This window comes from Aplidium turbinatum, chromosome 8, assembly GCF_918807975.1.
Source record: "Aplidium turbinatum chromosome 8, kaAplTurb1.1, whole genome shotgun sequence".
NCBI classification, from domain to species: Eukaryota; Metazoa; Chordata; class Ascidiacea; order Aplousobranchia; family Polyclinidae; genus Aplidium; species Aplidium turbinatum.
The window spans coordinates 8,017,317-8,029,074 of NC_137479.1; the positions used below are offsets into that span (position 1 = coordinate 8,017,317).

General features: G+C 36.8%; 1 protein-coding gene and 1 long non-coding RNA gene across 2 annotated transcripts; one reads left to right on the forward strand and one right to left on the reverse strand.

Annotated features, from left to right (window-relative positions):
- The first annotated feature begins 4,023 nt into the window (after nt 1–4,023).
- Nucleotides 4,024–5,409, forward strand: LOC145776018 (protein FAM200A-like). Its single transcript, XM_082587428.1, has one exon. The coding sequence runs from the start codon at nt 4,024–4,026 to the stop codon at nt 5,407–5,409; it is 1,386 nt and encodes a 461-aa protein (XP_082443554.1).
- Nucleotides 5,410–6,614: 1,205 nt separating this feature from the next.
- LOC145775997 (uncharacterized) lies at nt 6,615–7,938 on the reverse strand. Its single transcript, XR_014290193.1, has 3 exons — nt 7,877–7,938; nt 7,110–7,231; nt 6,615–6,665 (listed from the first exon to the last, which is right to left on the reverse strand). It is a non-coding gene; the product is annotated as an uncharacterized LOC145775997 (long non-coding RNA).
- Between the last annotated feature and the right edge of the window lie 3,820 nt (nt 7,939–11,758).

Here is an 11,758-nt window from a genome sequence, read left to right on the forward strand (position 1 = left end):
GTGTTCAATTATGCCTATTTACTTCAATGTGAAACTAGGTTCAAGCATCAATCCAAGAAGAGCATAAAAACCAAGCTGTTGTTTGAGTAAAAGAAGGGGTGTATAGCATCAGGGGTCAATAATATTGTATTTGTATATAGTTTTATAAAAATTCAAATTTACGTTTATACAAGTAAACAAAAAAAATATCAACAACCTGTTAAGTACATGTAGCTCCACACAAAGTGAAATTTGTATGACTTTTGATTCTTTTTATTTTTTTAAAGATAATGTCTAAAAAGACATTGTTAACTGCGGACAGTGTCCAATGTTTCGATCATGCAGATCTTTTCAGTGAAGTGAAAATAAAGTAGAGAGTTGTCTTGAAGTTTCAGAAGAGACGATGGTTTCCAAGAGTGATTAATAAGACCAGTGAGAATTGATTTAGTTTTTAATTTGCGGACTTCAATGAAACGTAATTTTCTTGTCAATTAGAAGATAAGATTTTTTTTTAGAAAATTTATGCAAAGAAATCATATGAATTTGTTAAAAATAAAAACTTGAACAAAAAACAGAAATTTATCACTAAGCTAGGACATAACAATCATCTTAGGTAGATCCAAAATACAAAAAATATAGGATAGGATTAACCCATGATACAAGAGAAGATCTACAGAGGATACAATCTGATATGCATAAATCAACAAATGAATAAAAAAATAACAGTAACCTCTCAAGTACCGTACAATCCGTACATGTAGCTACACACAAAGTTAAAATTATATGATTTTTGACTCTTTTTTTATTTCTTTAAAGATAGTGTCTATAAAGACACTGTTAACTACGGACAGTCAGGGCGGATTAACCATTAGGCTAATAGGCTATAGCCTTAGGCTCTGGAAAAATTCGGCCTCAATTTTTGTAAAGCTGATAGCCTAGGAATACAGATCCAGTACCTGTACAGTTTTTGCTTAAAAAAGAACGACTGAGTTGAGTCAATACATAATTATGAAGAGCCCATTTCCAAAACCACGTAGGCGCCACTTTTACCGAAATTGAGTTTAGAGCAGGGCTTTTCAACCTGGGGGTATAGTGAGCCGTTTTTCGGAGGTTCGAGAGGCGCTTGAAATTCCAGTGTATTGTTTTCAATTGTTTTATGCCAGAAAAGATTAAAAACTGTGTTTTTTTTGCAACCGCCCATTCCTTTACTTGAGGTTGTCCACCCCGTTAGCTCAGTGGTTACGCGGCCGGCTCAAGATCACGCAACGCTGGTTCGACTCTCGAGGTGTGCGCTTGAGCAACGCATTTCAGGACTGCTCTCCATTCAGCGGCACCTAGAGAATGGCTTAATTCCCCGGCAACAAGACTTCAACAATCGAATAACTTCACTCCGCCAATCTCGGTAACTGGCCCTGCGTCAAGAGCCTCTACAAGTATGCGAAACTACCAGGAATAACCAATCAAGGCTTTGTCAGTCGAGGATAAAGATTCAAAACCAAACCAAGGTTATATCGTTTAAGCTTTCAAACGTTGCAAAGTCTTTAACTATAGGAAAGCATTCGACATTTTTCACCAAGTTCTTGTACGTTGTTTTGTGCAGACTAAAGTTAACCAGTAACAACGCTATGGTAAAAAAACAAAATTATGTAAAATTCTATGCAAAATATAGATTTCTCACTACCGTTTTCAACGGCATTGAAAAAAGTTAGTGTCGGCTATTTTGTTTGAAAGTTCTTTCGGCAACAGGTCCAACCATTTCACTAAAATTGATTTAAATAAATCCATAAAAGATTGCAATAAATTCAACCGGTGAAAGTGCGAAAACGTAGATTATTCTCATTATTTTTTCTCCTAATTATGTAGCTAAGATTTTTTTATTTGCATTTTGCATTAAATATGCATTAAATTTATGCATAATATGCATTAAATATGCAATGCAATAAATATGCATTAAATATGCATAAAATTTTGCATTAAATATGCTTTTCTTGAATATCTATATGGGGGGTGCGGAACTAGCCTACATTGATTGCTCTGAGGGAGTCGCGGTGGAAAAAAGATTGAAAACCCCTGGTTTAGAGTGTCATTAGGTAAAGTATTACCATAGGTACCTACTATCCATTTCTTTCTTTCCAAAATCTTTTCCATCTGCTTCAAAATTGACAATAAAAATGTGTTTGTTTCCAAAACCAATTATGCGCCATCATTAGCCATTTTTCTGTTATGTTTAAGTTATTTTGCAGTAAATAATTTCAATTTTTCATGTAGGCCTATGCATTTTTATTACTTTTTGTAGCTTGGTTTGCAAATTTAGGCCCTTCTCTAGTAAACAGCCTTAGGCATACAGTACCCTTAATCCGGCCCTGCGGACAGTGCACTGTCCAATGTTTCGATATTACGGATCTCTTCAGCAAAGTGGAATGAAGTAAAGAGTTGTCTTGAAGTTTCAGAAGAGACGATGGTTTCCAAGAGTGATTAATAAGACCAGTGAGAATTGATTTAGTTTTAATTTCGGACTTCAAGGAAACGTAATTTTCTCGCCAATTAGAAGATGTGATTTATTTTGGAAAACTTGTGCTACAAAATTATTTGAATTTGTTAAAATTAAAACTTGAGAAAACAACAGCAATTTGCAATTAAGCTAGGACATACTTTTTTATTCACTTGTTGATTTATGCATATCAGTTTGTATCCTTTGTGGATTCTTCTATTGTATCATGGGCCATAGATTTTTACTCATACACCTCTCTTCATTTTCTTTTACTTTCTTAAGTTGGTATCTTTTAAATTTTTCTTGTACTATCCTGGCTTAAACTTAAAACAGATTTACTGCAAGGTAAAAGTAGCACGTAGATAAAATCCATAAACTTTTCTTCGTCATAAAATATTTGGTCATCGCTTATTTGGGATAGAGCAGTTGTTCTCAACCTCTTTCGTAACATGGACCTATTCAAAAAAAACATGGACCTCTTTGTTTTGCCAGCACCCCATCAAGAAGGTCATTTGTCGAAAACGTGTTGCACATGTGTCAACAGAGAAAGGCATGATTTTGATCTTGAAGATCACAAGTGATCTTGATCTTATCTAGGACAGTGCTCTTCAACAGGGGTTCCGCGGAACCCTAGGGTTCCGCGGAACATGCAGTTGGGTTCCGTGAGTTTTAAGGGTTCCGCAAGGGTTCCTCGTTTTATTTAGGGAAATTGATTTCTTGCTTCAGCATTTTGATGCGTCATTCCGATTTTTTTACATCACTGCACCGCATTCACACTTCAAGTAGGCCAGTTTGTTAAACGAGGGGTTGACTGCAGTCACCAACCGAATAAAACATTGCTATAATTGTTGCGTCACTGGTTGTTCATTGTTATTCTATTAACAATAACGTTATTGTTGCATCACAGTCATAGGATGTAGCCGGTGTACAGATCACAGAAGTACAAGCAGACTGAGTACTACTAAACCCAACGACAGCAGTGGCCGAGTGGTTAGTGCCCAACGCTCTAACCACTCGGCCACTGCTGTCATCAAAAATATTGTTTTTCCATTTGTATTGTAACGTTATTGACGTTGTTAACGTTATTATGTTTTATAAGCAACGTTATTAACGTTATTGAACAATTTGGCTCTTTTTTACCCAGTTTGGCCCTTTTTTCGACATTGTTTGGCTCTTTTTCTCAAAAGCTGTCTGACAACCCTGCTGAGTAGAGACTTGAGCTAGCTGCTGTTGAGCTGCTGTTGCTGTTGATCCAATAGCAACAGCGAAGGTGTGGGCGGAAATGAGCCTTGTAGTTCAATTGTAACAGAGACACCTCTGCCGAAGCGGACCAAATGTAATTCAATTGTCAAGGTTAGAAAATGGGACGACGCATATTTGAGATACGGGTTCTTTTTGCCGGATGACCAACTTTTGAATGTAGCTCCTCAGCCCGAATGTTTGATTTGCTGTAACAGACTTTCTAATTCAGCCATGGTCCGGCTAAATTACAAAGACACTTACAAACAAATCATTCTGCGTACGCGACAAAGACTATCTCATTTTTTAAACATATGAAAAGAAGCGTGCACAAGCAAAAAGAGTCATTCTTAAGAGCAGTGAAAACCAATCCAGATATCTTGTTGACTTCATATCGACTGTCACATCATATTCTTAAAACAAAGAAACCATTTACTTTAGCCGAGGAAGTTATTAAACCAGCGTTGCAAATAGTAGCAGAGGAGCTCCTTGACAAGGAAACTGAACGCAAGTTACAAAGCATACCTCTGTCTGAGACCACTGTAAGCAGAAGGGGATTTCATATGGCTGAAGATTTGTTGGAACAACTTTTATATAAAATCAAAAATGTTCCATGTTATGGGCTGCAACTGGATGAATCAACTGATATTGGGAGTAGAGCACAACTGCTTGTGTATATAAGAATTCCTGATATTGATTCATACAGCATTGTTGACGAATATTTGTGTTGCCTAGACTTGGATGTGAGCACAACTGCTGAACAAGTATTTAGTAAGCTCAACGAATTCTTGAAAGAAAAAGAAATACCATGGGAAAAGTGTTGTTCTCTAACTACAGACGGAGCAGCTGTGATGACTGGACGCTTTTCAGGAGTTGGTGTTCGTGTCAAGGCAGTTGCTACTAACTGTGTATTAAAACATTGTATTATTCATCGTGAAGCTCTGGCTGTAAAACCGCTTAGTTCTGACAAGCAGAGAAAAACGGAACTAGAAATGGTTTTGGATGTAATTGTGAAAACAGTGAATTACATAAAATGTGGTGGTAAAGGCAAATCTGTAAGAGTTTTTCAAAAAGTATGTGAAGAAATGGAGTCAGATAATGTCACTCTTTTGCTGCATACAGAGGTGCGTTGGCTATCTCGTGGCAAAGTTTTGGCTCGGGTGTTCAAATTAAGACAGGAAATATCAGTTTTTCTTGCAGAAAAAAATCATGAATATGCTACCAATTTTCTTGATCATGAATGGGTTTGCAAACTGGCATATCTGGCTTCAATATTCGATATGTTGTCCACACTCAACACCAGCCTTCAAGGGAAAAGATCAGATATATTTTCCCAAGTTGGCCAAATTGATGGCTTTAAAAGAAAAATTGACTGCTGGGCCAATAAAGTTTCAAAAAATGATTATTCTCCTTTTCGGTTTTTGAATGAATTTCTAAGTGAGGACTCCGAAGTTGAAGATACAGCTGAAATAAAGGAATTAGTGTTGGAGCATTTGAAGCTATTGAGGAAAAATTTCAACCGCTACTTTCCTGAAGAAGAATCTGATATTTTCCGTTTGCGAAAGTGGGTGGTTAATCCTTTCGTTTTCCCTTGCCAACAACATGAAGAACTCCCCGCACAACAACGTGTCGTTGGTCCAACGTTAGACCATCGGAAACGTCCCGTGGGCCCTCCGTTGGTTTCCGACGTTGGCGCGTAACAAATTTGGCCAGCGGGCCACCTTGGGCGAATCGTCAGTCACAAAAATCGGTTGGTTAAACGTCGATCCCCCGGTGGCACACTGTTGGCCAACCCTTTCCCGACCATTTGCCACCTGCGACCAAACGCTTTCGTTGGTTCGACGTGGGATCCACGACGCAATTTACAACTATCCTCACTGTGGCGAAAAAAGGCTTGGCTAATCGTAGACCCAACGTTGATGCACTGTTGGCCAACCCTTTCCCGACCATTTGCCACCTGCGACCAACCTGACGACCAAACGCTTTCGTCGATTCGACGTAGAATCCACGACGCAATTTACAACTATCCTCACTGTGGCGAAAAAAGGCTTGGCTAATCGTAGACCCAACGTTGATGCACTGTTGGCCAACCCTTTGCCACCTACGATCAAACGCTTTCGTCGGTTCGACGTGGAATCCATGACGCAATTTACAACTATCCTCACTGTGGCAAAAAAATGCTTGGCTAATCGTAGACCCAACTTTGGTGCACTGTTGGCCGACCTGACGACCAAACGCTTTCGTTGGTTCGACGTGGGATCCACGACGCAATTTAGCCTACAACTATCCTCACTGTGGCAAAAAAGAGTTGTTTAATCGTAGAACCAACGTTAGTGCACTGTTGGCCAACCTACGACCAAACGCTTTCGTTGGGTCGACGTGGAAGACGCAATTAATTACTATCATCCTCTCTGGCGAAAACGATTTGGTTACTCGTGGGCCTAGCGTTGGCCATCATTTGCTAATCTACGACCAAACGCTCACGTTTTGATCTGACAAGGGTTAGACATTACGACCTCACCAAACCGAAAACGTTTCTTAACTTTGACCACATGGTGGCGTGTTGTTAACTCACTTTTTTCGAGTTAATCTGTGCTGAAAATGATGACCACGAAGACGTGGGATCGAGGCCTCAATTCGCAGTAAACCTTATCACTTACCATACTAGCATTCCACTCGGTACAACATTGCTAGAAAAGGCACTCATACAAGCAAAGAGTAGGACAGATGGCAGTTAAGTTTGTTTTTATTTCTAACCATCACAGCAAAAACAAAGAACATGCTAAATATAACAGCGGTCTAGAAAAGGGCATGAGGCAAATTAAATCAAATTTCCTGTCTTCCTCTTCTCTAACTTCTCAGTCCTCATCTCTTGCGTATTTCAGCCAGTCTGAAATAGCGGCAAGGATATTTGAATTTGTTGCTGTGGACAAGTTATGGGTTCTTCGTACTCCATCTAAAAATAATAATGTCATTGGGATAAATTGCCAATAGCTGGTCCAAACCAATATGTCTAGTGGAAAAGGTTGGTTGCTGAAGCCACGTAACTAACTCTAACAAGCAACTTTTTCCCATAAAGCAATGAACTAATCACACTGAAAAAGTTCTGAAAGTATCTCCCATGGATAAACTCAGAATTACATTGATTACAACAGTCTGGAAAAGAAAATGAGAATTATCCTGCTACAAATAAACTTTGAAATCATTTCTTCAAAGATTTTGCGAATTACTTCTATTACAAATACAAAATTATGATTTTTCGTCACTGTAATAAACACCTTTTTCATGCAACCTTGCATTAAATTAACTACAGAAGCTTTGTCTGTAGTTATTATTCATTAAAAACTGAGAGTTTGTTGAAAAAGAAACATAAGGTAAAGGGGTAAATGCTTAAGCTGACCATGCTTGTGCTTGTAGTGAAAAAGGATTATCGAAATCTGATGTAGCCTCATCATCATCCGTCATCACCATCATCCATCATCATCAGCCTATTCCTCACAAATAGAGCAAGTTTTCATCGACCTGAATATTCAAAACAATTTACTTTAAAATGTGAAAATGACCTTAATAACCTAACAAAAACTTGACCCAATAATTTAGTGTTTTTTTAGATTTTATGTTAAAACTAATTGCTTTTAATCAATTAGATCGTACCAAAATTGCAAAATTGCGATACAAGACAGTAGTCTGAGCCACAAAACTGGCGACATAAAAATAAACAAATTATTGAGGGTGAGCTTTTTTTATCAATGTAGGAGGAAACATTTTGCTTAACAGTGTCCATTTAAAACAAACTGACTTAAAATAAGTAATGGTATTGAATTGACTTTTCATTGATCTATTAAACAAGCATCTGGAACCTTTTCGTTACTTTCAGAATCCTTACAAAAAACGCACCGCGCAAGCTTGCTACAAAAAGTTGACTTCATCGAAAAAACAGGAGATAAGCTATTTAGTATTATCGAAACTAACACAAAAATCAATGCACTGCACAGTACACACCCAGGTGTGTCCTAAAATCTAAATTTATGAATAATTATGTATCGGTATTGCATTATAATTAATTATAGTAGGCTACTACATTGAACTAATTGAACCATCTCATGCTTTATCAAAAATGCTAACAACAATAAAAACAGCGATATGCAGTACCTAGTATACACTCACCAATGCTTTTCCAGGCGACTAATGATAGTATTCGAGGCTGGAGCTTGTAGGCTTAAAATCTTTCGCAGTTTCATTGGTTGGACCTTGCTGATATACCAAAGCACCGCAATATTATCTTTGTAATTCGTACAAGCCCTCAAGCCGTCACAACTCACTGTGAATAAATTTGAAAGCAGGGCAGCATGGGAAAAAAATGAAAAAAGAAGAGGATGACCTAATTAACACCAATGCATGACCTAATTAACAAAGAGCTGTTTATTGCCAGCCAGCAAAGCATGCTTTTGTATCAACATCTGTGAACGTTGAATCAATGAAAATCAATTTCTGCTCTGTTGTCCGGGTGAATCTAGTAGTTAAACTTAATTCAATTCAATCAAACTTTGGATTTAATTAAACCACAATTCTATTTGGGTTAAATCACTGGCGAACAAAATCAGGCATTTTACATTGATTCAACATCTTCAAACATTGGATGAATGTGAAAAAATTGGACTTTGCTTTTCAATAGAAACTTTTAGGTCGAAACAAAATACTTCGAAAATTCGAAGCAAACGAGATGAGAACAACAAGTTTTGTGGCTAAAGGAAGTAATTTGTATTGAACACTCGAAAGTCTGAATGGTTAAGAAATAGTTTTGCCCACCACAAACATTCATATGATCATTTGTAGGCTACTTTATGGGGGATATTTGCGGTTACTGTAAAAACATGATGAAATCATTTTTTTGGTCCAAATTAAATTATTTTATTTTGATGTAGTTAATTCTAGTCAAACGTTAAATACGGCAGATGTAGGCTAACGAAAATCCTTATCCTCAAACAAGACAAAATTTTTGCATTTTGAGTTTTCTTGGTTGTATTTTCAACAAAATATTATTTTTATATGAATTTTTGGCGACGGCTTATATTTCATTTCCAAAAATTTCCGATATCCAACCGATTTACTGACTTATAAACTATTGAAAAGCTGTAAAAACGTTTATCAAAAGATGAATTTCTTTAATCAAATTTATGCAGCATTTGGTCATGCAACATTTTAATATAGGCTATTTGTATGAGTGATTGTAACACTTTGTTTCGTGAGACTTGTGTTTTCTCTAATTGAAAACTATTTGATTCAATTGCGTAGGCTAAGCATTTTGAATTCTATGGACTTTGAGTCTGATTGCAAATAAATAAATAAAATTAAGATTTTTTGGCAAAAGGTTTGCTCACAACCGAATGCCCACGGCGACGAACGCGCTGTGGGGCCCACCATTGGCTCAACGCCGCGTCAACAAACTATTTTTATATAGCGTTTTTGTTAGAATAAACCTTTGTTCACTTTAATTTCATCAAATTGTAACATATACTGGCCAATACTTCGAATTATTTTGTTGTAAATACGAAAAATGATATTTGTTGTAGAAAGGTTGATTCACAACCGAATGCCCACGGCGACGAACGTGCCGTGGGGCCACCATTGGCCCAACGTCACTTCAACAAAATATTTTTTATATAGCGTTTTTGTTAGAATAAACCTTTGTTCACTTTAATTTCATCAAATTGTAACATATACTGGCCAATACTTCGAATTATTTTGTTGTAAATACGAAAAATGATATTTGTTGTAGAAAGGTTGGTTCACAACCGAATGCCCACGGCGACGAACGCGCCGTGGGGCCACCATTGGCTCCACGTCGCGTCAACAAACTATTTTTTACATAGCGTTTTTGTTAGAATAAACCTTTGTTCACTTTAATTTCGTCAAATTGTAGCATATACTGGCCAATACTTCGAATTATTTTGTTGTGAATACGAAAAATGATATTTGTTGTAGAAAGGTTGATTCACAACCGAATGCCCACGGCGACGAACGCGCTGTGGGGCCCACCATTGGCTCAACGTCGCGTCAACAAACTATTTTTTACATAGCGTTTTTGTTAGAATAAACCTTTGTTCACTTTAATTTCGTCAAATTGTAGTATATACTGGCCAATACTTCGAATTATTTTGTTGTGAATACGAAAAATGATATTTGTTGTAGAAAGGTTGATTCACAACCGAATGCCCACGGCGACGAACGCGCTGTGGGGCCCACCATTGGCTCAACGTCGCTTCAACAAAATATTTTTTACATAGCGTTTTTGTTAGAATAAACCTTTGTTCACTTTAATTTCGTCAAATTGTAACATATACTGGCCAATGCTTCGAATTATTTTGTTGTGAATACGAAAAATGATATTTGTTGTAGAAAGGTTGGTTCACAACCGAATGCCCACGGCGACGAACGCGCTGTGGGGTCTACCATTGGCACAACGTCGCGTCAACAACTATATTAGTCATATTAAATTTTTGTTGAAATGAACTTTAAAAATTCTTCATCAAAATTGAGATTTATTCTCAAAAGGTTGGCTGACAACCGAATGCCCACGGTGACGTACGTGACGTTGGTTCTTCGTTGGTTCAACGTTGTGTTAACAACCTATTTATAATATTGACGTTTGTTGAAATAAAAATTTATAAAAGCTTCAATTCACAGAATTGTAATGGGTACTTTTCATTATGTAAGATTGTTTCACCCGGAATATCAAAATAAACAATCGGTGGCTGGAGGTTGGTTTTCAACTGTATGCCCACGACGACAAATGCGACGTTGGCCCACCATTGTCTTAGCATTGTGTCCACAACCAAGTTTTACACAATATACATTTGGTAAAAAAAATGTTTTATGTGGTTTATATCACCAAATTATAACATGTTGTACCCTTTTTTACTGATTCTTTGTCCAGTTAAAGAAATAATGTTAATTGGCAAATGGTTGTTTTGCGGCGAAAAGCCGACCGCGACGTTCGCGACCGTTGGCCAACGATCAGCCGACATTGTTTGCTGTGCGGGTCCTGGATATCTGCAATGATATTCATTTGGAGGAAATCTTTGAAAAAAACGGAAAGGAATATTTTTGGATTTTTCTGTACAAAGAAGGGACAGAAATTTCAAAGGAAGCATTGAAACTATTGTGTCAATTTCCAAATACCTATTTGTGTGAAACAGCATTTTCTGCTTTAACAAAGAACAAAAACAGAAGTTGCTTGAAGGGTGTCGATATGTGAATGAGAATTGCATTAAGCAACGTTGAACCACGATTTAAGAAGATTATAAAAGATAAGCAACAACAACAGAGTCATTAAGTGTCTGACTTTATAACTTTTGTAATAACCTAATAACTGTCTATGTTTTGAAATGTCTAATTATTTTTTGAAGTGTAACAGTGTAATAACGAAATATTTAATTTTCTGACCAAGCAATTCGTAATTTGTAAATTTTTTTTAGTGGGGTTCCGTGACAAACGCGAAGGTACATGAGGGGTTCCGTGTTGACAAAAAGGTTGAAGAGCACTGATCTAGGCTAAATTTTTGTGTGATCTTGATCTAGGATAAATTTTGTGTGATCTTGATCTTGAAGAACAATAAGATCAAGATCACTTTAAAATTAAAATCCGCTTACAAGATAGAGGCATTTTATAGAACTCATACTGTACAAAATAATTAGTGGTAATTACTAACATTACGTCACTGTTAATATGATATGTGTCCAAGGAAGTCGATTTGAAGTTTCAATAATTTGGTCAGTGTTGCCATTTCAAAATTTAAAAAGTTTTTGAGTTGATCATAATAAACAAGTTAACTTCTTTATGTACTTTTTGTTGATATATGAAAAAAATGATTCAACTTCACAATTCTGTTTTGAAAATTCTAAAAACATGTTTGCTTTCTTTCACCCAACTTTAGATGTTTAAAAGTTTAGAATGGCGGTGCTAAAAGAACTGGACGCCGCTGTATAGTCAACTTTGGTCATGTAAAGTGGTTTATTACATCAAATTATCCAGACTAATAATTGTTTA

Bases quoted from the DNA above. Each gene is read 5' to 3' on its own strand.
- LOC145776018 (XM_082587428.1), top strand. From the start codon at position 4,024: ATGAAAAGAAGCGTGCACAAGCAAAAAGAGTCATTCTTAAGAGCAGTG.